Here is a 23,257-nt window from a genome sequence, read left to right as displayed (position 1 = left end):
CCACTGCAGCTGAGAGACTCTGAAAGAACTCTGATCTGGGTTTTTTTTCTTTACCTCACATACCCCTAGGATCACTGAGAATAAGCATTTGCAGCACATCTTTTTCTTGGAAGACCAAGGACACAACCCAGACTGTTCCTGACATTACCTCCCTATCTCAGGATGTTGCATTCTAGTTATTTTGAGAACTACAAGAGTGAAGGGGGAGAGCTGGATTTGCCAACACCATCCAAGGACCTGTCAAGTATATTCCTAGGGAATCAATTTGGGGACAGGAGAAGATCATAAGACTAGCATTCTGAGGAATACATTTTGGGAAATGCTGGGTTAATTAATAATACAGGTATATCTCATTTGACTGTGTTTTGATGTATTGTGCTTCACAGATATTGTATTTTGTTTTGTTTTTACAAACTGATGGCTCATGGCAATCCTATATTGATCAAGTCTACTGGCACCATTTTTCCAACATCATGTACTCACTTCATGTATGTGTCATATTTTAGTAATTCTTGTAATATTTCAGACTTTTTCATTATGATTAATAATATCTGTCTTGGTAATCAGTGATCTTTGGGGTTACTATTTATAATTGTTTTGGTTTGCCATAAACCGTGCTCATAAAAGCAAATTTAATCAATAAATGTGTGTTTTGACTGCTCCACCTACCAGCTGTACCCTTTCCTGGGGCCACCCTATTCCATGAAACACAACAATATTGAAATTAGGCCAAGTAATAACCCTACAATGGCCTCTAAGTGCTCGAGTGAAAGGAAGAGTTGCTCATGTCTCACTTCAAATCAAACGTTAGAAATGATGAAGCTTAGTGAGGAAGGCAAGTGTAAAGCTGACATAAGCCAAACTAGACTTCTTGCACCATTTAGCCAAGTTGTGAATGCAAACAAAAAGTTCTTGAAGGAAATTAAAAGTGCTACTCCAGTGAACACATGAATGATAAGAAAGCAAAACAGCCTTATTGCTGATATGGACAAAATTTTAGTAGTCTGAACAGAAAATCAAACCAGCCACAACATTCTCTTAAGTAAAAGCCTAATCCAGAGCAAGGTCCTAAATCTCTTCAATTCTATGAAGGCTGAGAGAGGTGAGGAAGCTGCAGAAGAAGATGGAAGCTAGCAGAAGTTGGTTCACAGCTTAAGGGCACTATTCTCCCTGACAGGTGCAAGATTTGTGACTTCCTCCATTACTTGTATAGATAACACTGCAGTCCTAAATCCCTAAAACCTATGATTCCATAGATAACATTGGTGTTGTAAATCTTAAGTCTGGTCTTTAAGACTGCATTCTGGAGACCTACTGACGCCAGCCAGACCCATGGATAGGCTTGGGAACAGATCTAACACCCCTGAAACCCCCTACCCAGGAAACCTCCCAACTGAGAAAATAATTTCTGCATCTCAACCCTATGAGCTCATCCCCCGCCAATCAGCAGACCCAATTCCCTGGCCCTTTGCCTGCCAAACTATCTTTAAAAATCCTTTCTCCCAAATTCTCGAGGAGATGGATTTGAGAAATTCCTCCCATCTCCTCGCATGGTGTGTATGATATTAAACTTTCTCTGCTGAAACTCCTGCTGTCTCAGTGTATGGGCTTCCTCTAGAGCAGCGGGCAATGAACCTGGTTGGACTGTAACAATCTCAGTTTTAAACATACACTTACCCAGCCTAGTTGGCAGGCATTACACACCAAGGAGACACCAACGGGGTGGGGCTGTGTGTTCTTGCTTTATGAAACTCAAGAAAATAAATCTCGTGCTCCGTGTAACAAGACTTTAACTTGCAGTAAGTAATATTCATTCATCATTTACTATTAATACATATTTATCGAGCGCCTACAATACACCAGGATTTGATACTGCAGGGAAGAAAACACCAACCCTGTTCCTATGCAGCTTACACTAATGGGAGACACTTTAGTGTGTTCCACTGCCCAATTATTCAGAAAAGATAATCACATAATTACACCTGGAAAATCTGTCTTAAGCATACGGGAGTGTAGGCACAACCTCCAACCAGCTCCGAGGCTAAATTCACCCCATGCCAGCAGCAACCAACACACCTGGGACACCAGAGCAGCGACTCTGGTTGCTCCGAGCGGCGCGCGGCTGTGACGCACGAGGCTCCGCCCCTTGCTCCCTTCATAGAGCGCCCCGCCCACCCCGCTCCCTTAAGCGAAGTGCGCAGGCTCCGCCCGCCTTCGGGCTCAGATTACGCCAAGCCGGCTACGTCGCGTGTCTTAGAGGTTCCTGAGGGGCCGCCAGGCCTTGTCCTACCTCAGTGGCCGAGGCGCCGCCGTCCACTCGGAAGCTGGGCGCTGCAGCCGCGGTCCTGACCGCCGTGTTTGGCCAGAATCCCGAGAGTGCCCAGAGAGAGTGAGACCCCTCGCCCGGCCCGACCAGCCCGGGGCGTGAACCGAGCTGAGGGAGGATGGCATCCTCCGGGGTGGAGAAGAGCAGCAAGAAGAAGACAGAAAAGAAACTTGCTGCTCGAGAAGAAGCTAAACTGTTGGCGGGGTTCATGGGCGTCATGAATAACATGCGGAAACAGGTACCGCCTCTCTGGGGGTGACCGACGACAGTGGGGAGGTGGCCCCCGACTCGGGCCCTTGGCCCCAGGGCGCACCCCCGCTCCCCGTGGTTCGCGACCCTCTCCCTCTGTGCTCTCCCCTCCTTCCATTTTCGCACGCAGGCGAGTCCGCTGTTAGTAGAGGGTCGCGTTACATAGTTCTCGAGCGAAAGTGCTGCCTCGTGTGCTGATGGTGTGGCTCCCCAGTGAGACTCCTGGGGGACTCCTCGGGCTGGCACTTGGCGTCGGGTACTGGTTGTGTAACAGCTCTGCCCTAGTTATCTCTTTGTGAGGCGAGGCTCCTTCCACTGGCGAGCAGTTCTAAGGTGTCGTGAGATCTTGTGTGAAGAAGCCCATTGGTGCAGCCCAAACCCAGGCTCCCAGAGGGAGAAGAGTTGCTGCCCTGAAATCAGCTACTCTTCATTAAGGATCCCCGCCCCCTCCTGTGTCACCCGGGTGGAGCTAGTTGAAGGCAAATCCTCCTTTAAGTGTTAATTTGGAGCAGAAACAGACGTCGATAAATACAGTGTCATCATCTTAGGGCACTGAGCTCTTTGTTCTGTCTTTGATGTGTGGTGCATTCATGAAAGTCTGCAGCACCTCGGCGAAAGGTGGGTTATGAAAAGAACAGATTTTAACGTTGGAGAAGATACACTAAAGAGGTTTATTTTAAAAAAATTCTATAATATCTACTATACTGATAAGCATAGAAAAGTCACTCGATTACTTTTTTGTTTCCGTAAGCTTTATTTATATTAAATGAACCTACGAGATTTGCGGGCACGTTTGGGTTTTGTTGACTTTGGTACTGTTTTTCAAGAGGACAGAGCAGGATATGAGTAAATGCAAAACTTTGTCTAGTGGTTCTGCTTGGAATATGGACAACAATAGAGGAATTAAAAAAATTTTTTTTAAAAAAACATGTTAACTTAGGGTTTCTTTAAGCAAACGATGACTGCAGGGATCTCGTCTTTGTTCACCAGCTCCTGGCATAGTGCATGAGTTCTGTAGATGGCTACCGGAATGCGTTAATCTTTCCTGGCCTTTGTGCATAAGTAGCTGTGAATGCCTGAATTCATTATTTTATATAACTTACTTTTATGTCTCTATTTTTCACATTCATGTTCCTTTCGTGTATACCTTTTTGTGCTTGCAATACCACTGACTTCAAATTGTTGATGCATTTAACTATTTCTGCCTGTAATAGTAGCTGAACACAGTGCACCAGTGCTCAAAGTTGTTGTGGAATCATTACGTACCCTCCACTCCCTCAGATATATGTGTATTCATTCATAGAATGAATAAAGCATTGCCTCAGTTCCTAAATAGGATGCAGCTGGGTTGCAGCATCAAATGTTTACTGGAGGAGATTGTCTGAGACTATACATTTAGCTCTTCAGGTTTAAAAATTGACTCACATTTCTTTTTTTTTTTTTTAATTCTTTTTTTTATTTTGGCATATTATGGGGGTACAGATTTTAAGGTTTCAATAAATGCCCATTTTCCCCCCCTCCCCCCAAAAGTCTGAGTCTCTGACTCACATTTCTTAAACTTAGCTTTGGACTATATCGATATCTGTTTATTTACTGTTAAAATACAAGTATAGTTACTGAAAAATCAGAGTTCTGTTACCAAGTAGGAAGGGGAAAATGGATACTTAGCAACAAGGGATCTCTTCCACAGTGGTTAACCTTAATCTGCCCCATTTTCTTTTTGTCAGTGGTTTTGTATGTGATTCAAACAATTCTAATAGCACTTTTATCAACTTCATGGAATCCTGCATCTTTTGCAAGATGTGTAGTTTTTCATTTTGCAGTTGATTTACATTATGTTTATATTGTGTTTTCTGTTTAACATCATGACACAGGAAGGACTTCAGAGAGAATGACAAGGTCAGTTGATGGGGAATTGGCAGAAATGGTAGCTGATCTGAGCCAGAGAAGGAATGTTTGAGTGGGGACCAATTTTGTAAGTGCTCTTGTTCTTTAGGAAATATTTTTTGTGTCGTGACTATTTTCGCTTCCCCTATGACCTCATTGCTTTGGGGATCAGGATAATGGATGAAAAGGACCTCTTCTGGATGTTCCATCCAGGAACATCTCTTCGAGAATTTGAAAATGGTGAGATTAGCATACCTCTATTCCAGTCACTGCTCTACCATTAATTCATTTTGTTATCTTAGACAACGTAATTTAGGTCATTCCATCTCTCTGTAGCATAGTGGCCAATTCTATACATAGAGGTAAAAGGGAGTTCTGCAGATCCAGCAGCCTCTGCTTCTTGTAGAGCTTTTTCCTGTATTCTTCTTGTTATTTCTAGCCTTTTCTTTTTAAGTAAACTTTCCAGTGAAGTATGGGCTTACACATAAGAAGGCACAAATCATAAACACGCAGCTCAGTGAATCATTACAAAGTGAACATCAAACAAGAGAACATGACTAGTACATGAGAGGGTCCCCCATTATACCCTTCTCAATCACTAACCCCCCATTGGCAACCACTTTTCTATCACACCATAGATTCATTTTTACTGCTTTTGAGCTTATATATATAAATGGAATTATATAGTATAAACTCATGTTTTGATTTCTTAAAGCCAACATTTTGTTTGTGAAATTCATCTGTTTTGTGTGTAGCACTAGTTCTTCCTTGTGTGTGTGTGGTGGTCTGTATGAAAATACCATAATTTATCTGTTCTATCATTATGGACATTTGGGTTATTTTCAGTTTGGGACTATTAAGGATAGTACTACTTTGAATACTTTTGCACATTGTATACATTTTTTGGTGTGCAACACCAAAAAAATGTATGAATTTCTGTTGGGAAATACCAAGGAGATGAGTTTTTGAGTCATAGGATATACATTCATCTTTAATGGATACTGTGATACAGTTTTCCAAAGTGATTAAGCCAAGTTACACTTCTGCCAGCTTTGTATGAGAGAGGCTTTTGCTCTACATCCTTGCCATCACTTGATATTGTCAGTCTTTATAAGTTCAGCCATTTTAATGGGTATAGTGGTATCTTATTTAATTAGGTTGAATACCTTTCATTTATTTTCCTATCTTTTTGTTTAGGTTAATTTTGTTACCTGCTAATACTAGAGAGAGACTCTACAAGGCAGGGCTGGGTCATAATCACTGTTGCCCATATACATTTTCTTTTGCTGTTAACGAAGTTCAGGAACCTATTTGAGGGGATATGTTTTGAGACCTTCCTGAGTACCATTATAGTTTGCAGTTTCCACATGTTAAATAAATTAAAGCATAATTGGAACTTAAAAGCTTATGTTAAAGTCCTTATTGAGAGTTACATGAGAGAACCACAAAGGTGATTTGAGGATTAAATATTGGGCAGTCAACTGAGCTTACCTACCAGCTAAAATGACTTGACTTCTACACACTAATCTGTTCAAAACTAAAAATTGCTACAGGTCATTCATTATCTTTAGCGTTTTTTGTGAATAACCAGTGTTAAACCCTCAATAATAGTAACACTTTTTGAGCACTTCCTCTGTACCAACCACTCTGCAAAGTGTTTTTTTGTTTGGTTTTTTTGAGACAGAGTCTCACTTTGTTGCCCAGGCTAGAAGAGTGAGTGCCATGGCATCAGCCTAGCTCACAGCAACCTCAAACTCCTGGGCTCAAGCAATCCTTCTGCGTCAGCCTCCCGAGTAGCTGGGACTACAGGCATGCACCACCATGCCCGGCTAATTTTTTCTATATATATTAGTTGGCCAATTAATTTCTTTCTATTTATAGTAGAGACGGTGGTCTCGCTCTTGCTCAGGTTGGTTTCGAACTCCTGAACTCAAACGATCCGTCCGCCTCGGCCTCCCAGAGAGCTAGGATTACAGGCGTGAGCCACCACGCCCAGCCTCTTAACTATTTTATCTTCTCTTTTTGTACAGCTTAGGAGCTATTTTGTCTGTCTTCACTCTCTTTCTAATGCCTCAGCTTTCTTTACTTTCTGCCCTTTTTAAGTGTCTGTCAAAACTTCACCATTGAGGACTATTTACCTTGTTTGTGCAAGGCTTCCAAGCACAGCTGGAGAATATTTCATTTTTGGATAATCTTCTGCCACATAAGTCCATGGCCACTAATTTCAACTGGGCTGTCAGTACTGGAGAACAATCCTAGTTTTTATTTATTTTACTGTTTTTCTCTAATCTGAGTCCCTTCTCTGGACCCTGACTTTCAACAGACCACCTCTCTTCAGACATCATGGATAAATATAAGTCGTAAGTTTAGAACTATCTAATTTTTAACTTGCTACCACCAAACCTATAAACCTATTTTGGAACTTTCCCTTTTTTCTTTTCATCCTGCTACAATGGAGATGCTACCTCTTTTTCTGTCTAAGGCTAGTACTTCTACCTAGGCTTTGGGTTCCTGGATACTAGCCTCAGAAAAGTTATACTGTTGGTTATTCCATCTTTGTTGAGTATCTCCTCCTCCTCTGCTGGTTTTTTACCTTTAGCATTTAAGCATGTTTTAACTTCTCCAGCTTTTGAACCAAGCAGCTAACTAACAAATCCATCCCCCAGTCTTAATCTCAACATTCCACTCTAAATAATACCTCTGTCCCCATGTTAAAACCAAAAGTTTTAGGTAAAATCACTACCTTTCTTTACTCACCATTTATTCCCCTATTTGTTTGGCTTCCTAGCTCAATCATTCAAATGAATGCTTACTGAGAAGCCACTGTTTTTGCTAGAGTCTGGGGTAGCAGTTGTAAGCAAAACCTGATGGTCCCTATCCTCAGGCAGTTTATAGTCTAATAGAAAAGTGAGATAGTCAAGCAGTCACAGAAATACATGTAACATTGCAACAGTGGTAGATATTATTAAGGAGAATAACCCGATACAATGAGGACATATGGATGGGTGATTTGATCATCAGGAAGATTTCCCTAAGGAAGCAATAATTGAGAGCTGAAATAAAAGTAGTGTTAACTAGGTAAAGATAAGAGGGAAGAACTTGTGTAGAGGGAAAAACATGCAGAGGCTCTGAGTGGGAGACCTACTTTATTATAGATTGGCAAGTATAAGAGACTGATTAAAGGTCAGCATGACTGGAGCACAGAACATAAGGGGGAAGATGGTACAAGATGTAACTGGGGAAATAGCTAGAGACCTGCCCATGCATAGCTTCATAAGTCACATTAGGGGGTTTTGCCCTTATTTCAAAACCCTTGTAAGTATGTGTGTGAGTAGGGGTGGGTAGGTAATATTTGTTTTTCTTTTGAAAAAGATGACTTACTATTCTGGTGAATGAATTAAGGAACTCTCAGAGTGGTTTCTGGCAGACCAAATAGGCAATTGTTGCAGTGGTCCAGTGAGACATTATGGTCCTTTGGACTGAGCTGATGATGGCAGCAGGCAGCAATAACAATGAAGAAAAGATGATATATTCATAAGATTTAGGAGGTAAAATAAGCAGGACTTGGTGATGATAACTACCATGTGTGATTGTGATAACTAAATTAGATAACCAAATTAAGGTAACTGAAAATATAACCTGGTAACAAGTAAGATCTCAATAAATGTAGCTATTTTTGTTTCTGTTGTGATGCTAGTAGTTGATTGGAAACTGAGGGATTCAATACAGGGTGTCATTTATGACCTTGAGGGTTCTAGAATGCATAAATAGAAGAAGGATGACACTATTCACTGAGGAGGTATTGAAAAAGGATCAAGGTATTGGGGAAAGGTTTGTAATTTGTGTTTTAAATATTTTTAGTTAGTAGTGCCATTGGAACATTGACCTCGTATATGGCAAGTTGACAGGTCTGGAGAATTGTGGGTTAGAAATGTAATTTTTTGAATTATCTACATATGGAAGATAACTTCTTTTTTTTTTTTTTTTTGAGACAGAGTCTCACTCTGTTGCCTTGGAATGGCTTCTGCCTCACTCACAGCAACCTCAAACTCCTGGGCTCAAGTAATCCTTTTCTGCCTCAGCCTCCCAAGTAGCTAAGACTACAGGCATGTGCCACCATGCCCAGCTAATTTTTTCTATATATTTTAGTTGGCCAATTAATTTTCTTTCTATTTTTAGTAGAGACGGGGGTCTCACTCTTGCTCAGGCTGGTTTCAAACTCCTGACCTTGAGTGATCCTCCCGCCTTGGCCTCCCAGAGTGCTAGGATTACAGGCATGAGCCACCACAACCGGCCGGAACATAACTTCTTGATTTAATCTGTGGGGAGTCAAGAGTCTACGATAAAGACTAGAGAATAAAGGCTGGGCGCGGTGGCTCACGCCTGTAATCCTAGCTCTCTGGGAGGCCGAGGCGGGCGGGTGGATTGCTCGAGGTCAGGAGTTCGAAACCAGCCTGAGCAAGAGTGAGACCCTGTCTCTACTATAAATAGAAAGAAATTAATTGGCCAACTAATATATATGTATAATTAGCCGGGCATGGTGGTGCATGCCTGTAGTCCCAGCTACTCGGGAGGCTGAGGCAGAAGGATTACTTGAGCCCAGGAGTTTGAGATTGCTGTGAGCTAGGCTGACGTCACGGCACTCACTCTAGCCTGGGCAACAAAGTGAGACTCTGTCTCAAAAAAAAAAAAAAAAAAAAAAAAAGACTAGAGAATAAGCCTGTAAAGGAGATGAAAAAGGAACAGCCAGAAGGGTAGGAGAAAAATGAGAGTTTTGAAAACCAGGGAAGAAATTGTTTCAGAAGGAGGATCACAGAAGTCAGGATGGCCAAGCTATCTAAGGTGCTGCATTCAGAAGCATAACTGCACATTTTGAAGCCATTGAGAGGTCAGAATAAGATTAAAAATGCTTATAGCAGTAGGAACAGAGGGGTTTGTTGACTGCAGTGAGAGTTATTTTCTTTGTGAGACAGGTGGGAGTCAAGATAGGTGTGAGCTGAAGTAAGTAGAATAATGAGAGAATTCTGACAGCTTTTTTGAGAAATTTGGCCCTGAGGGGAGTAAGGGAGTCAAATGAAGGTTGATTGCTTGGTTTTATTTGTTTAAATGGAAGAGAGATGTGTGGCTTTACACTTAGCCAAAAAGGCTGCGAAGTGATATATATAAGTGGCTTTAAAAACTAGTGGGTTCTCACCAAGATTTATTGTTAAAAAGAAAAAAAAAAAAAAGAAAAAAAAAAAAACTAGTGGGAAAATCCACTTTAGAGGTTGAATGTATATGAGACAGAATGGGTAAATGATAGATAATTCCTGAGATGAGATCCAAAGTAAATGTGATATAGTTTCTCTTCCATAAGAAGTGGGAAAGAGAGGATTGGTAGGTAGGTATGTTTGGAATCCGAAGAATAAAAGAGTTTCTATCCAAAGACTTCTCTGAGAAATAGGAGATGAGATTATCTGCTAAAATGGAGGTGGAAGAAGCTGGAGGTTGAGGAAAGTAGTCTTTGTGAAGAATGAAAATGGTTTGAGGGCTGACAGTGTTTTTAGAAATTTCTATTGAGGTTGTCATGAATTTATAATGAATATTCATCCATAACCTGGCCTTGAGAGCTCTCTTTTGTTCGTTTTACCTGAAGAGGAGGTAAAAATAAGGAGGCCAAAATGGGCAGATTGCAGAGGAAACATTTTTATATTACTTGGTTTACCATTCTTCTTTTGGGTTCCCAAATCTCTAAAGTAGCAGAACCCACTAACAGAAAGACTAATTACTGATATCAGAAACAAAATTTTTGTAAGTAAATCATTAAACATAATATTGAAGGGAACCTCTTCCATTTCTCAGTTGCCAGGCTGTTTTTCTGGCAACAGGGAACTAGTTTGTCTGTATAAATTATATGAGATTAGCTCATTTGAGAATGGATTCTGCTACATAAATAAGGTTTGAAAAGCACTGAAATAAAAAGCTTTTTCCTAGAAGGAGAATAGTGTGTGTGTGTGTGTGTGTGTGTGTGTCTGTCTGTCTGTCTGTCTGTCTGTCTGTCTATGGTGTTGGAGGCAGAGGTAAAGAGACTGAGGGAATTGGAAAAGGAGAACATTTCTGACTTTGACTCGAAAGAAAGGAAATGGGATATCTTGAGCTCATATCTATTTCACTTCCTAACTTTACCCAATGAAAGAGGAGTTGCTAATCTAATTTAGAATTTAAGATATTGCTGTTTTATTAATGGTGAAGTTACTATGTTAAGAACTGCATTCTTCTACTTAAGGACTCCATCTGCTAAGTAGGACAGGTAAGATGCATCTTATGATGGAGTCCGTAAGCTGGGTTTGGGCCCAGCCATCTCTCTCTCTTTTCCCTTGGGAGGACATATGAATATGCAAATATCAAGATTTAGATTATTGGGATATTCAGAGGCCTATCTATATCAGCTTCTCAAATATAACCTCATTTTTCAGCTTTTGCTAGAGAAGCACTGCATATTTGGGATTAGCAAGTACCTTTGGTCAATAATGTGTTGCCTCATTGGTCAATAATGTGATGTCTCATTTGATTATTGATTCCTATATAAACTCCTTAAGTTGAGAGTCTCAGAGGCTCAAATGGTAGGATTCAGATACCATAGCTCTACCCTAAAGCCCCAAGATAAGTTAGCCGTAAGTTCTTATTTCCAAGTTTGCCTTGTCTTTGGGTTTTCTATTTTCTTACTGGCACAAGGAATGCTTTGTTCTATTTTAAATGCTTATGTCTGATGTCCTCTACCAGTAACTGTTCTTTTGTATATCCTCTGAAGACCAGCTTAGGAGGTTGTGTAAATTTTTATCCTAGAAAGCTTTGAAATAGGTAAATATCCATTAAGTTAGCACTACAGCCTGGAAGTTTACTTCCATTTCCCATCTCGAATTTTTCTAAGCCAAGATGTCATTCATAGCTCTTCAGATACTCTGCAGTGAACCAATGATGGGTTAAAACGCTCTGTCTTATTCTGTATTAGCAACATAAAATCCCCCAAATTTGACTGGTTTGAGCCCTCTCATTAATAAATTCCCACATCTATGCTCTCCCTCTGCATTAAAATTAAAAGCAGTTGAATTCTAAAGATCAGCTCCCCCTGGTTTCTTATACTGCTCAGTCTCTTCAGCCAAAAAATATTTGCTTAAGTGTTTGGGTACAGTCAGGGTAGCTTCTTCAGCAGCTGCGATGTGGGCTGTCTTCCACTGGAATGGATTTAGTTAGTTTAGCACCTCCAAAGCTGAATTTCTCCAGTACAAGGGAAGTGGTGCCACACTTTTTCAATATGTCAGAGGGTGCCTGGGATTCTTAAAATAAGCACAGCATCAACTCTACCCCCACAGACCTAAAAAGATACAAACAAATCTCCCAAAGAAAAGAAGAAGCTCTTGGCTTTTGGCAGGTTGAGGTTGCTAGTCTGTGTTGGCTGTCTATAATCCATAGACTAAACTCAGCTGGGAGGAAACATCCATCAAGAGGCTAATAGGAGCACAGTTTACCATATAGAAGAGAGTTCATCTATGCCTAATGATGCTTCTCAGGCATAGGACACATTATTTTTCTTGGGCAATTGCTATAAATTTGCCAAAGTCAGAGTTATATACTCAGCCATCAGGTCTCCCTAGAATTTCCCTTCTTGCCCTTTTGTCCACACTGCACATTTAAAGCTTGATTTTAATTTCTTTTTTGAACCTCATGTTCTTGACAACCCAGTGCTGAAATGATTGAGTTCTGTCTAGTGACAAAGCCCTATCTCCTTTTGAAAAGAAGAGTGCCACATTTGTAGCAGGCAGTTCTGCAGAGCAGTTTGTGGCCTTGTATTCTCTCCAGTTCTTATCTTCCTGATTATTCTGCACCTTTGTGTCCCCGTTATGATCCTGTCATGCTGTGAAATTGCTGATGTCTATGCATCCTGTCTCTTGAAGGAGTCTGTCTTTCTTTCCTCTTCATTTGTCTCAGCTAAAGAATGACCTTAACATTCCTTTAAGGCCTATAGTTCTATAGGGACCAATATGGCCTTTACAGTATGCTCCTGAAAACCTTGCCTTTCCTCGATATTTTTTAATTTTCCAGGCTTTGCAAACTCAGTGGCAGCAAGCATGTTCCTTTCTGTTACCTTTTTGTGTCAAAATGGATATGTCTCTAGTATCTAGCTTTCTTCTGTTGTACATTTGTTCCTTTCAGGCAGCCCCAGCTGACTTACAAACCCGCTTAAGTTGAATCTTTTCCTTTCTATATCATGTAGGACATTTCTTAGGTTAGAATACTTCCTTTTTTTTTTCCTTTCCTTTTACTTCTTCTTAGTTTCTTATGGAAAATAAGAGGTTCCATGTGTTCAGGATTGATTCAGTTACTGTCAGCCTTCACCACCCTCAGAACATTCATTCCAATTATGGGAAGTCCAGCATCTACCTTAGGCCTGGGCTATTTTGGGGTCAACTTCCCGTTAATGTGATCTAATACTCTTCCTTAGGGTCTTAGTTCCACAAACTTCCCCATTCCACTATAACATATACCACATCTGTCTTTCCATCAGTGTTACCTTGAAAATTACTTAATAATGCAAGAAATATTCTATTACTGATTTTCCTTTTCAGATCTATCAGAACTTATGGAATCACCCATCATAGTTGTCCCAGTCTTAAAGGGAAGTCCTCTAAGTTTTTAAAAAATTTCTTTAGCTTTAAGAAGGAATTTTATAAAATTTTCTTAGATCCAGGCTTTTTCTGAAAAAGCTGTTTTAATCTCCTGAATTCTTCTCTTCTTCCATTCCTCTTTGGTCCGTAACACCTCCCTTGAATAAATAACAACAGAATTAGCTCTTTTTTTTCTGAATTCCATCTCTTGAAGGACAGTTATACCAAAATGTATTTCCTTTCTCATTCAAGGCTATTAGGCCTGGCTTGTTATATATTATTTCCCATAAGGGAGTAAATCCCCCCTCTCACTTACTCTGGGAGTCTTCTCTTGTTTTTCTTTCACTTTCCTACTTGCCTTATTCTGATTGTATATATGTTTAAGTTCATCCAGTTTTTCTTTGCTTTTCTGAACAAGCATGATTCCTAGAGGTTTTTTAATTTTCCTCTCAACGTTTAGGTTTATTATGGCTTTGTTGAGTATTTTCTAGTAACTCAATTCAAAATGATTTATCCTATGTAACTGTATAATAAGGGCCACATTTCCCTTTATCTTTTCAATGATTTAAATCCACCACCCAGCTATATAGTTGAATCTATAGTCTGCTCAGGGATTTATACCCATTGGCAACTTGAAATTACTCAGGGAAGGACTGATAGTAGAACCTTGTTGACAAGCCACATAAACATAAACCCAAATGTTAATCATTCCTCAGTCCCCTCCTTGGAATACAATGAAGAATAGAATTTGGGACTGCTGATTGCATGCCTTCTATAAGTGGCAGCACATACTATTAAAAGCTCATACAATGCTTTAGAGCTTATGTGGCCCTAACTGCCTTTTACAGTCCTGACTGGCAAACTCAATAAAGGGCAAAAGGTCATTTACCAACAGATGCCTAAAGTGCCTGCCTGTGGGTTTAAAGACTCTTTGACTTGTAATAAAGAAGAAGAAAAAAATGAAAAGAAAAAAAAATAAAATAAAGTGCCTGCCTGTTTTGGGGTGAGCCTTTCCTAAAACCAAAGGACTCTTCCTGCAAAATCTCCCCCATCTTGCAAGCACTAAAGCTGTACCAAAGTCTCTGTCTTCTTCTGTGACGCTTGAGTGTCTATACTTACAGATTTGAGAGGCTCTTTGCTTCTGGTTCTGAATAGTTGAGAAGTAGACACAGAAACAGATAAATTAATGGCGAAGACAGACTGGAGGATGTGACTTTGACCTGAGCATAAAATTGGGCTTCCTGTTTTTTCTCCCCTAAACTTACCCACCCCATCTGAGGCAGAGCAGCTGATAAATAGGAACAATCCTCCCCTTTGCCCAATGAGCTATGTCCCAATTTGGGGGCAGACTTAGGAAAGAAGAATGAGCCAGGAGGTCTGGCTGTGTGTTGTCAGTGACCTCTACCACACTCTTGTCCCTCCTATAGTCACTCATGATGGATGGAGAAAAGGACTGAGCTTCCTTCCTAGAGTAAGGAGTTACATTATGAGTGAAGAATCTAATGTTTTCCCTAAATGCTTAAGTTATCTCTATAACATTTTTTTCAAATATCTGATCTCTCAACACATTATTTTAAATTATTCTATAGAGCAGTTTTAGGTGTATAGGAAAATTAAGCAGCAAGTACAGAGAGCTTCCCATTCATTCCCCCACCTCTCTCCCCACAGTTACCCCTATTATTAGCATGGTGCATTAGTGTGGTATGTTTGTTAGAATTGATGAGTCATTATTGTTACATTATTATTAATTAAAGCTCCTAGTTTACATTAGGGTTCACCCTTTGTGTTGTACATGTTACGGGTTTTGACAAATGAATAATGACTTGTATCCACCATTATTGTATCCTACAGAATAGTTTCACTGCCATAAACACCCCCTGATCTCTACCTTCTCACCATATTTTTGAAATGGTATCCTTATCACATATCAAGTTCCTACTTAATGAAGGTCCCTCACATTTCTTATGTTTATTTGTCAATATGTAATTATCTTGTTGCTACAGTGACTTGAGATTTTTTTCTCTTTTATGTTCCTTTATGACTTATTACATGTAGAGTAGCTAATTACTTTTTCATATTTATCTTATTTGTGTCTGGCCATTTTACTGACTTTTCATGTTTTATAGTTGTTGAGTTGATTTATCCTTATATTCTTACTGATTTGCTAAAATTTCCAAAACAATGTTGAATAAGGATATGTATACCTTTTTTCAAACTTGAATGAGAATGCCTCTGCTGTTTCACTATTACATGTGATGTTTACTGTTGATTTCTGACAAATGACTTCAGTATACAGACACATCATTTTATTTATTAAAGAATCTTAGGAAATTAACTTCTAATTTTATCACACTCTTTTGGCATCTATTGAAGTTTTTACATGAAATTTTTCTCTTTTAACCTATTTATATGATAAACTACAGTAATAGAGTCATTGTTCTTGACTTCTCCTTGCATTCCTAGAATAATAATTGATTAATGCCCTTCTGGATTCAGTTAGCAAGTAGTTGACAGATACATAAATAAGTCCTTAAAGGAAGAAAAACGTTCAAAACATTTGATCAAAATAGTACCTAGCACTTTAACTGGCATATTAAAAAGCAGACAGCAAGGAAGCATAATAAATAGCATAAAAAAGATGGCATATATAAGATGAAGCATGTTATAATAAATTTGAAGGATTGAACTATACCCTACTAAAAATTATCTTAGATGGTCAGAACTTCAGACTAAGTCATGATGAAATCTATGCTGTTCATAAGAGATTAAAGATAACACATGTAAATATAACAAATACAAAGATAGAACAAATAAGAGAGAACATAAACAGAGCAATTGCAAGTTGGGTTTTTTTCTTAAGCTTAACCAGTGAAATTTTATTGTTCAGAAGTTAGCTTTTTTGGTTTTTGGTTTAGGTTTCTCACTCTTCAGTGACTTGTTATCTCTCATATTCTCCAACTTACCTGGGTCTCTATCTCGTCCCATTTCTTGTCTGTGGCTATACCTCTTCCAAATTGATATTGTTGAAAATTATAAGTCTATTTTATTATAGTCAAGTAAATGTACTATTGGGATACAAAAGGCTCATTCCATTTCACCCACACACACACAGCACAATGGTAATATCTAACTGGAGATTAATCTTAGACTAGAACTCAGTTGTTGTACAAAGATCTCCATTTCTCCAACTTCCTTTAGTGCCTATGAATTCACTTATAAACTATCCTTAGTATGCCTTGGAAATGTTTTTGCTTAATTTTGGTTTAGCCCTATGTCTGTTGTGTTTTTTTGTTTTGAGACAGAGTCTCACTGTGTTGCCCTAAGTAGAGTGCCTGGGCATCAGCCTAGCTCATAACAACCTCAAACTCTTGGGCTCAAGCAATCCTCTTGCCTCAGCCTCCCGAGTAGCTGGGACTATGGGCTTATGCCACCACGCCCCGCTAATTTTTCTATTTTTAGTTGTTTTGCCTAATTTCTTTCTATTTATAGTAGAGATGGGGTCTCGCTCTTGCTCAGGCTGGGCTTGAACTCCTGAACTGAAATAGTCCTCCCGCCTTGGCCTCCCAGAGTGCTAGAATTACAGGCGTGAGCCACCACACCTGGCCTAGCCCTATGTTTTATGGAAGTTTTCATCAGTAGCCATAGAATCCTCCCCTATAAGAATGTTATGATCTGATATAATCTGATTTGCTTGCTATTTTCTTCCTCTTCTCCCTCCCCTTCCTCTCCTTTCTCTCTCTCAAGCAACTTGATCAGTTTGTTTTGGTGGTAACCAAATAATTAACTTAGTTTTGCTATTTGGTATGTTTTGGTGTGGTATGTACAGAACTATGCCTATTCTGTACTCCCTCCCCATATAAGAAGAAATGAAAATATAAAAATTTAAGATACTATGGAATCCATAAAAATAGCTTTAGCTGTAAGTAATCTGCATATAATTTCTAAGCAATAGTCTAAAGGCCTTGTTTTTTAAAATCTTCAAATAAGCTGTGAAAATTAAATTTTATTCATTTCTTAGCCTGCTATTTGGGGCCCATTTTCTGTCTCATTCTAAACACTACCATTTTATTTCAATTTTTATTCACAAAGTAATAAAGTTGTGATTTAACTATCAGAAACTATATTAATAGTTTTTATAGTAAAACACTTAAACTTGCAAAATGCAAGTCCTCTGAGCTGCTAGCCCATTATTTAGATTTGTGACTGATAAATTGTTTTTTTACTCTAAATATATTATTCGCCTCATATTCCCAGTTGCCTAGGAAAGTGCCTAAATACATTGTAGGCACTAAAGTTTCTGTGAGCCTAACCTGTACATTATATCTTTAACTTCATTAAGAAATCGAAATTTTATTTGACAGAAAAGACATTTATTTTTCCTTTAAATCAATCTATAACAGTTCCTATAAATCTTAATTTTCTTCTTTAATATTCCATTTTCTTCACATTTTTATGAAATATTTATTCTAGACCTACCTTCTTTCAGCAGCCTACAGTGACACTATTTTGGCCTTGGTCAGAAATCACAGTTTAAAACTGACTGCTAGCCAGCTTCTATCAGAAGTGCATTTGAGAGAAGTGTTATTTAAGGAAAGATTGCTGAAGGGGCATTTAGTTCATCCACTCTGTGTACTCTGAGTTATTTCTGTTTGAAGTTAGATCTATGAAAGCTACCTTTTTGGGAAATGCAGTTGTATGCGCTGTGTTTTATCAAGGATAGATAATTGAAAAAAAATCATATAAAAACTGATTGCTGTGTCTGAAAAATTATCAAGGGCAATGATATTGTGTCATTTAATTCGTCCCAAAAAAAGCTTATCATGGGAAATATCTTAGAATTTGTATTAGAAAGAAAATTTTGGTTTCCCTAAGGGATTAGTAGACTTCTTCGTTTCTGATTATGAGGAACTTTTTCTCTTTACTGCTGGGAAAACTCGGTGCCAAATTTTGAACTGCATGGCAGCAACTCCATAAGTTTTTCCTAAATATGTCTTAGAAAGAAATTCTCTGCTGGAAAAAGACTGGATTTACGTAGAAAATAGCGATAAAGCATTTGGCAAGCACCTTTATATATATATAGAGAGAGAGAGAACGAGTGCGCGTGTGAGCACATACTAAGCTAGACTTAGTGAGCCCTTTTAATTTTATATATTTTTCTTTTGATTAGAAAACATTGTGTGATGTGATCCTCATGGTCCAGGAAAGAAAGATACCTGCTCATCGTGTTGTTCTTGCTGCAGCTAGTCATTTTTTTAACTTAATGTTCACAAGTAAGTATCTTAAGGTAAAACATGCTATTACTTTTTCTATAAAAATTAGGTGGAGTCTAAGTGAAAATATGGCATTTTTCCTAGTCTTTAAAACATTTAAGGCCGTAAGACAGAGAAGAGATTGAAAGTGGCCAGGTGATGATTGAGCAAAGGAAAAATATCCTTTCATTGGACCTAAGGGCCTGATACCTTTATTGATGGAGGTAAAGCTTCTACTTTTAATGCCCAGAGTTTTCTTCTTAACCTCAAGTAGAAAGGCAAAGGAGCAGATACATCTTATGACATGTTATCTAACAAGTTTAACTGAAAAAAAGAAAAAATGAAATATAGCATATTGTACAAGAAAGAACCCTAGATTTGGAGTTGAAAACTGGGTCCAAGTCCTGCTTCCTCTACTTAGTACTGTTTTATGAGCTTAATCTGGTTATATAATGTATCTGCCTTAAGTTTTCTCTTTGGTGCTCCAGCTACCTACCAGGGTTTTTAGAAGGAATGAGAGCTTTACAAGCTATATATATATATACACACACACACACACACCGTGTTTCCCCAAAAATAAGACCTACCCATAAAATAAGCCCTAGCAGGATTTCTAAACATTTGTGCAATATAAGCCCTACTGCTAAAACAAGACCCAGTGATGGGCGTGGCTGCGCATTGTGTCTGCACAACCCATGCATTCGTCACAGAGCGGTAAAGACGACAAGCCGCCCTTCTCATTTGCCCCAGCGTGACAGCTACTATCCCAGAGGTGACTGGAAAGTGCGGGCAGCCCCACCAATAAGGTCAGCTCCCCCTGTCAGGTCCCGGCCATCTTGTGTGTGCTGTAAGCTGAGGCTTTGAGGGAATGTCTGCTCAGTGAAGTGAGGAGTGGGATGCTCTGCTTTAGGTATTGTGTGTCTCCAGGGGGGAAGAAGGAAAGCTGTGGCTGCCATTTTACTCAGCACTGTGGGCCTCTCATCCCCCACAAACACCAGGGGATGGGGAAAAGCTTCAGCAAGCAGTCTCCTACTGAGCCCAGAGGGATCATTTCTGCTCCACTGTGCAAATTGGACCCATTGCTCACTGGATCTCTGATAGATAAGCCAGCCCTGCTCATTTAATGAGAGCTCTATTGCTCCACATGAGAGACTGGGGCCAGTGGTTCTAAAGGAAATAAGAGTCTCAAGAAATTCAGGATGGAATTCGGGGTTTGGAGAGTTATGAAGTTCCAGAAGAAGGCGACTTAACTATATTTGAATAAATGTAGATTGTTGTACCATACTTAAAAAAAAAATAACACATCCCCTGAAAATAAGCCCTAGGATGTCTTCTTGAGGAAAAATAAATATAAGACACTGTCTTGTTTTCAGGAAACATGGTAATTGTTTGCATAGGAGACATTTTTGTCTACATCAGAGTCATTTTGCTTGTATTGATTTAAGAGTGCTTAAATTATTTTAAGTACTCGTGGGTTTGTTTCAACTACATCAGAGTTATTTTGCTTGTGATTTAAAAGAGTGCTTAAATTTTAGGAGTTGGGGAAAAACTAAATCTAGTTTTATATCTGTTTATTTGGGCTTTTATTTTTTTAAGTATATGAATTCATTATTTTCTTAGATTAAGGCATATATCAAGTGTGGAAAACTAATTTGCATTTATTATGATAATGTTGGGTTTGCTGGGGTATTTCCTTTCAGAGAGACCTATCTTATTATTCTCCATATTTAACATGGCCTGGAATGGTCTGGTTCCTTAGTTAAACTTGTGGTAGTACTGATGCCATTTATGTTTCTTCTCTTCATTTTAGCTAACATGCTTGAATCAAAGTCTTTTGAAGTAGAACTCAAAGATGCTGAACCTGACATTATTGAACAACTTGTGGAATTTGCTTATACTGCTAGGTGAGTTAGGAAGGATCATTTTTGTTTTAGACAAGTAATGTTGGGATCTACCTTGGCAAAGCATTGTTGTATCGAATTGGTGTGCTATATGCTCTTCAGAGGGAAAAACTGCAAGAATGAAAGAGTTTAAGGATCCTATGCCATATTAACTCAAGTTTAATTTTTTGTTTAATTTCAGGGGCTAGAATACATTCTGTAATACCATTTAAATAATAAAAAATAATGGGAAATTAATATTCACTTTAACTTATTTGCAGAATTTCCGTGAATAGCAACAATGTTCAGTCTTTGTTAGATGCAGCAAACCAGTATCAGATTGAACCTGTGAAGAAAATGTGTGTTGATTTTTTGAAAGAACAAGTTGATGCTTCAAATTGTCTTGGTAAGAAATATTAGATTTCTGTTTTTAAAGAAATCCTCAATGTGTATTTAGACCAAAAAAAACGTGATTATACGTTTCTTCATTTAACCTTAAAGACATTGTCCTCCAAGATGCTTTCTAGTCATAAAATTTAAGAGGAGCTTAGATGCATGTTAACCTGGACAGCAACAAGCTCATTAAGTATTATATCAACGTTTTCTAAAATATAAAATGGAATTTATGATGAGTTTTCATGTATCTAGGACAAGGAATAAGGATGGTGCACATGGTAGTTTTATGGTATATGGTAACATAAATATGAACATTTGCTTTCATTTAGGCGTTAATGATATGCTAAGGTCTGTCACAGATGAGGAAACTAAAAGTATGTAACTTGCCTGAGGTCACATAGCTAGTGTATGAAGGAACTGGGATTAGAATTCAAGTAATTTAATTCTTAGCTACCGTACCATGCGGCCTCTCCATATTGTCAGATATGCTGTTTTATACTAGAAAACATAAAAATCCTAGATTATAAGCTAGGATACTAATTGAAGGACTGCTAGAGCACTCCATTTTGAAGCTATCAATAAAGTGTTTTATAGTTTATGATAGGAGAAGCAGAGAAAGTTGATTAGAGTTTTCTAGAATTTGATATGCTTTTCACCAAGAGGTGAACTTTAGTGGCACATGAATGAACATCCAGATCTTTGTACAGTAGTCCACTCTTACCTTCAGGATTTGTTCTAAGACCCCAGTGGATGCCTGAATCCTCAGATACTACCAAAACCTATTCATGCTATTTTTTTTCTATATGTATTTATAAATTAGACGCAGTAAGAGGTTAACAACTATAACTAATAATAAATTAGAACAACTGTAACAAAATGCCAGCATCACTACTCTTGTACTTTAGGGCCACGATTAAGTAAAATAAGGGTTATTTGAACACAAGCACTGCAATACCAGCACAGACTGTCTGATAACCAAGATGGCTACTAAGTGGCTAATGGGCAGGTGGGATATACAGTGTAGATACACTGGACAAAGGGATGGTTCACGTCCTGGGCTGGATGGAGCAGGATGTCACAAGATTTCATCATGCTATTCAGAACAACATGCCATTCAGACTTATGAATTGTTTATTTCTGGGGTTTTCCATTTAATGTTTTCAGACCACAGAAAGTGAAATCCTGGATAAGGGGCGGACTACTGTAATAACATTTTCCTACCCTGGGTGTGATCCAGAGGCATTAAAGAAAGGAAAGAGGGCTGGAGTAGGAATGCTAGAAAAGCAGGGAGGAAAGAAAAGTGGAATCAAAGAAAGTATAAAAAGAGGCTGGAGAATCTAGTCAATGCTTAGATTTTTGTTTTAGAGGAAAAGATGAGGGGTGCTGATGTGACAAGAAGGCAGAAGCTAGGGCAAAGGGCTCTTGGAGATGCTTGAGAACTTTCCCAAGCCTCCTTTGTCCCTCTTTTTTTCTAGGCTTCCCTCATTCTAGACACTTCAGTACTCCTTCCTGCACACACCCGCACTAAAAGTAGAGAGAGAAAGATCTTGGAAGGCAAGTGGGAAAGGAGCAGAATAAATTTCAGCGGCAGTAAAAGCCAGATAAAGGGAATAAAAATGAGACTTAGTCTAATATCTAGAAAAGGAATTGAACTAGATGGAGCAGGAGGAGAAACAACTATGCAGGTGAATTTTTTAAAGGAAGCCATGGGTCTATGTATTGAAAAGATCCCTATATTGGGAAGCAAAAGACCGATTTCTAATCCCACGTATGCAACAGAAACACTCTGCTGTGAGTCCCTCCATCTCTCTGAGCCATAGTTTGGGGCTCCATTTATCAGTAAAATTTATATTCTTGAGATTTAAGCTTAATTCCCATTACATAAATAAATATTCTCACACAATGTATTATAAAAAGGTAATTACTTTAATGAGGTTTTTAGAAGGTGATGGTTTAAGTATGTTTCCCTGCCTCCATAGCACTTTAAATGCCCTACTGGGGTGATTCAAGTATGCAGAAAAAATGGTTTTAGGCCAGACTCGGTGGCTCATGCCTGTAATCCTAGCACTCTGGGAGGCCGAGGTGGGTGGATAGCTCAAAGTCAGGAGTTTGAAACCAGAGCAAGAGCAAGACCCCGTCTCTACTATAAATAGAAATAAATTAATTGGCCAACTAATATATATAGAAAAAATTAGCTGGGCATGGTGGTGCATGCGTGTAGTCCCAGCTGCTCGGGAGGCTGAGGCAGAAGGATTGCTTGAGCCCAGGAGTTTGAGGTTGCTGTGATCTAGGCTGACACCACGGCACTCACTCTAGCCTGGGCAACAAGGCGAGACTATGTCTCAAAAAAAAAAAAAAAATGGTTTTAAAATGGGTGGGAAGTAGATATGGTGGTGCAAAGCATAATGTGAAATTTAGAGTGAGTTTGTGCTAAGCGTGTCTTAGGCTTTATAGGCTTCCAAGAAGACCATTTAGTAGTTTTACCTCTGGTTACCTTCTTTCATCATTGTTTCCAAAGCTGGGAGGAAGGATAGCCCTGCAACCTAGAAAGGAGCCTGATTCTCTGGCTAAGCCTGGGACATAGACAGTGGCCCACCCAATTGAGACTGTATAACAGCTTGGTAA

At 38.9% G+C, this 23,257-nt stretch overlaps 1 protein-coding gene across 2 annotated transcripts in view; it reads left to right on the top strand.

The window, feature by feature from the left end:
* Window positions 1-2,203: 2,203 nt before the first annotated feature.
* Window positions 2,204-23,257, top strand: part of KLHL7 (kelch like family member 7) — a 62,301-nt gene continuing 41,247 nt past the window's right edge. For both annotated transcript variants that reach the window (XR_001156172.3, XM_012773308.3), the window contains exons 1-4: window positions 2,204-2,564; window positions 18,275-18,377; window positions 20,167-20,260; window positions 20,518-20,642. Coding sequence is in view for 1 of the 2 variants with exons in the window: in XM_012773308.3 (XP_012628762.1) it covers window positions 2,445-2,564; window positions 18,275-18,377; window positions 20,167-20,260; window positions 20,518-20,642 (442 nt within the window). In the remaining variant the exon portion in view is untranslated. The remainder of the gene's footprint in view (window positions 2,565-18,274; window positions 18,378-20,166; window positions 20,261-20,517; window positions 20,643-23,257) is intronic.

The sequence above is a fragment of the Microcebus murinus genome, chromosome 9 (genome assembly GCF_040939455.1).
Source record: "Microcebus murinus isolate Inina chromosome 9, M.murinus_Inina_mat1.0, whole genome shotgun sequence".
NCBI classification, from domain to species: domain Eukaryota; kingdom Metazoa; phylum Chordata; class Mammalia; order Primates; family Cheirogaleidae; genus Microcebus; species Microcebus murinus.
Note: the sequence above shows the minus strand (reverse complement) of the source record. Positions and strands in the feature narration are given on the sequence as shown.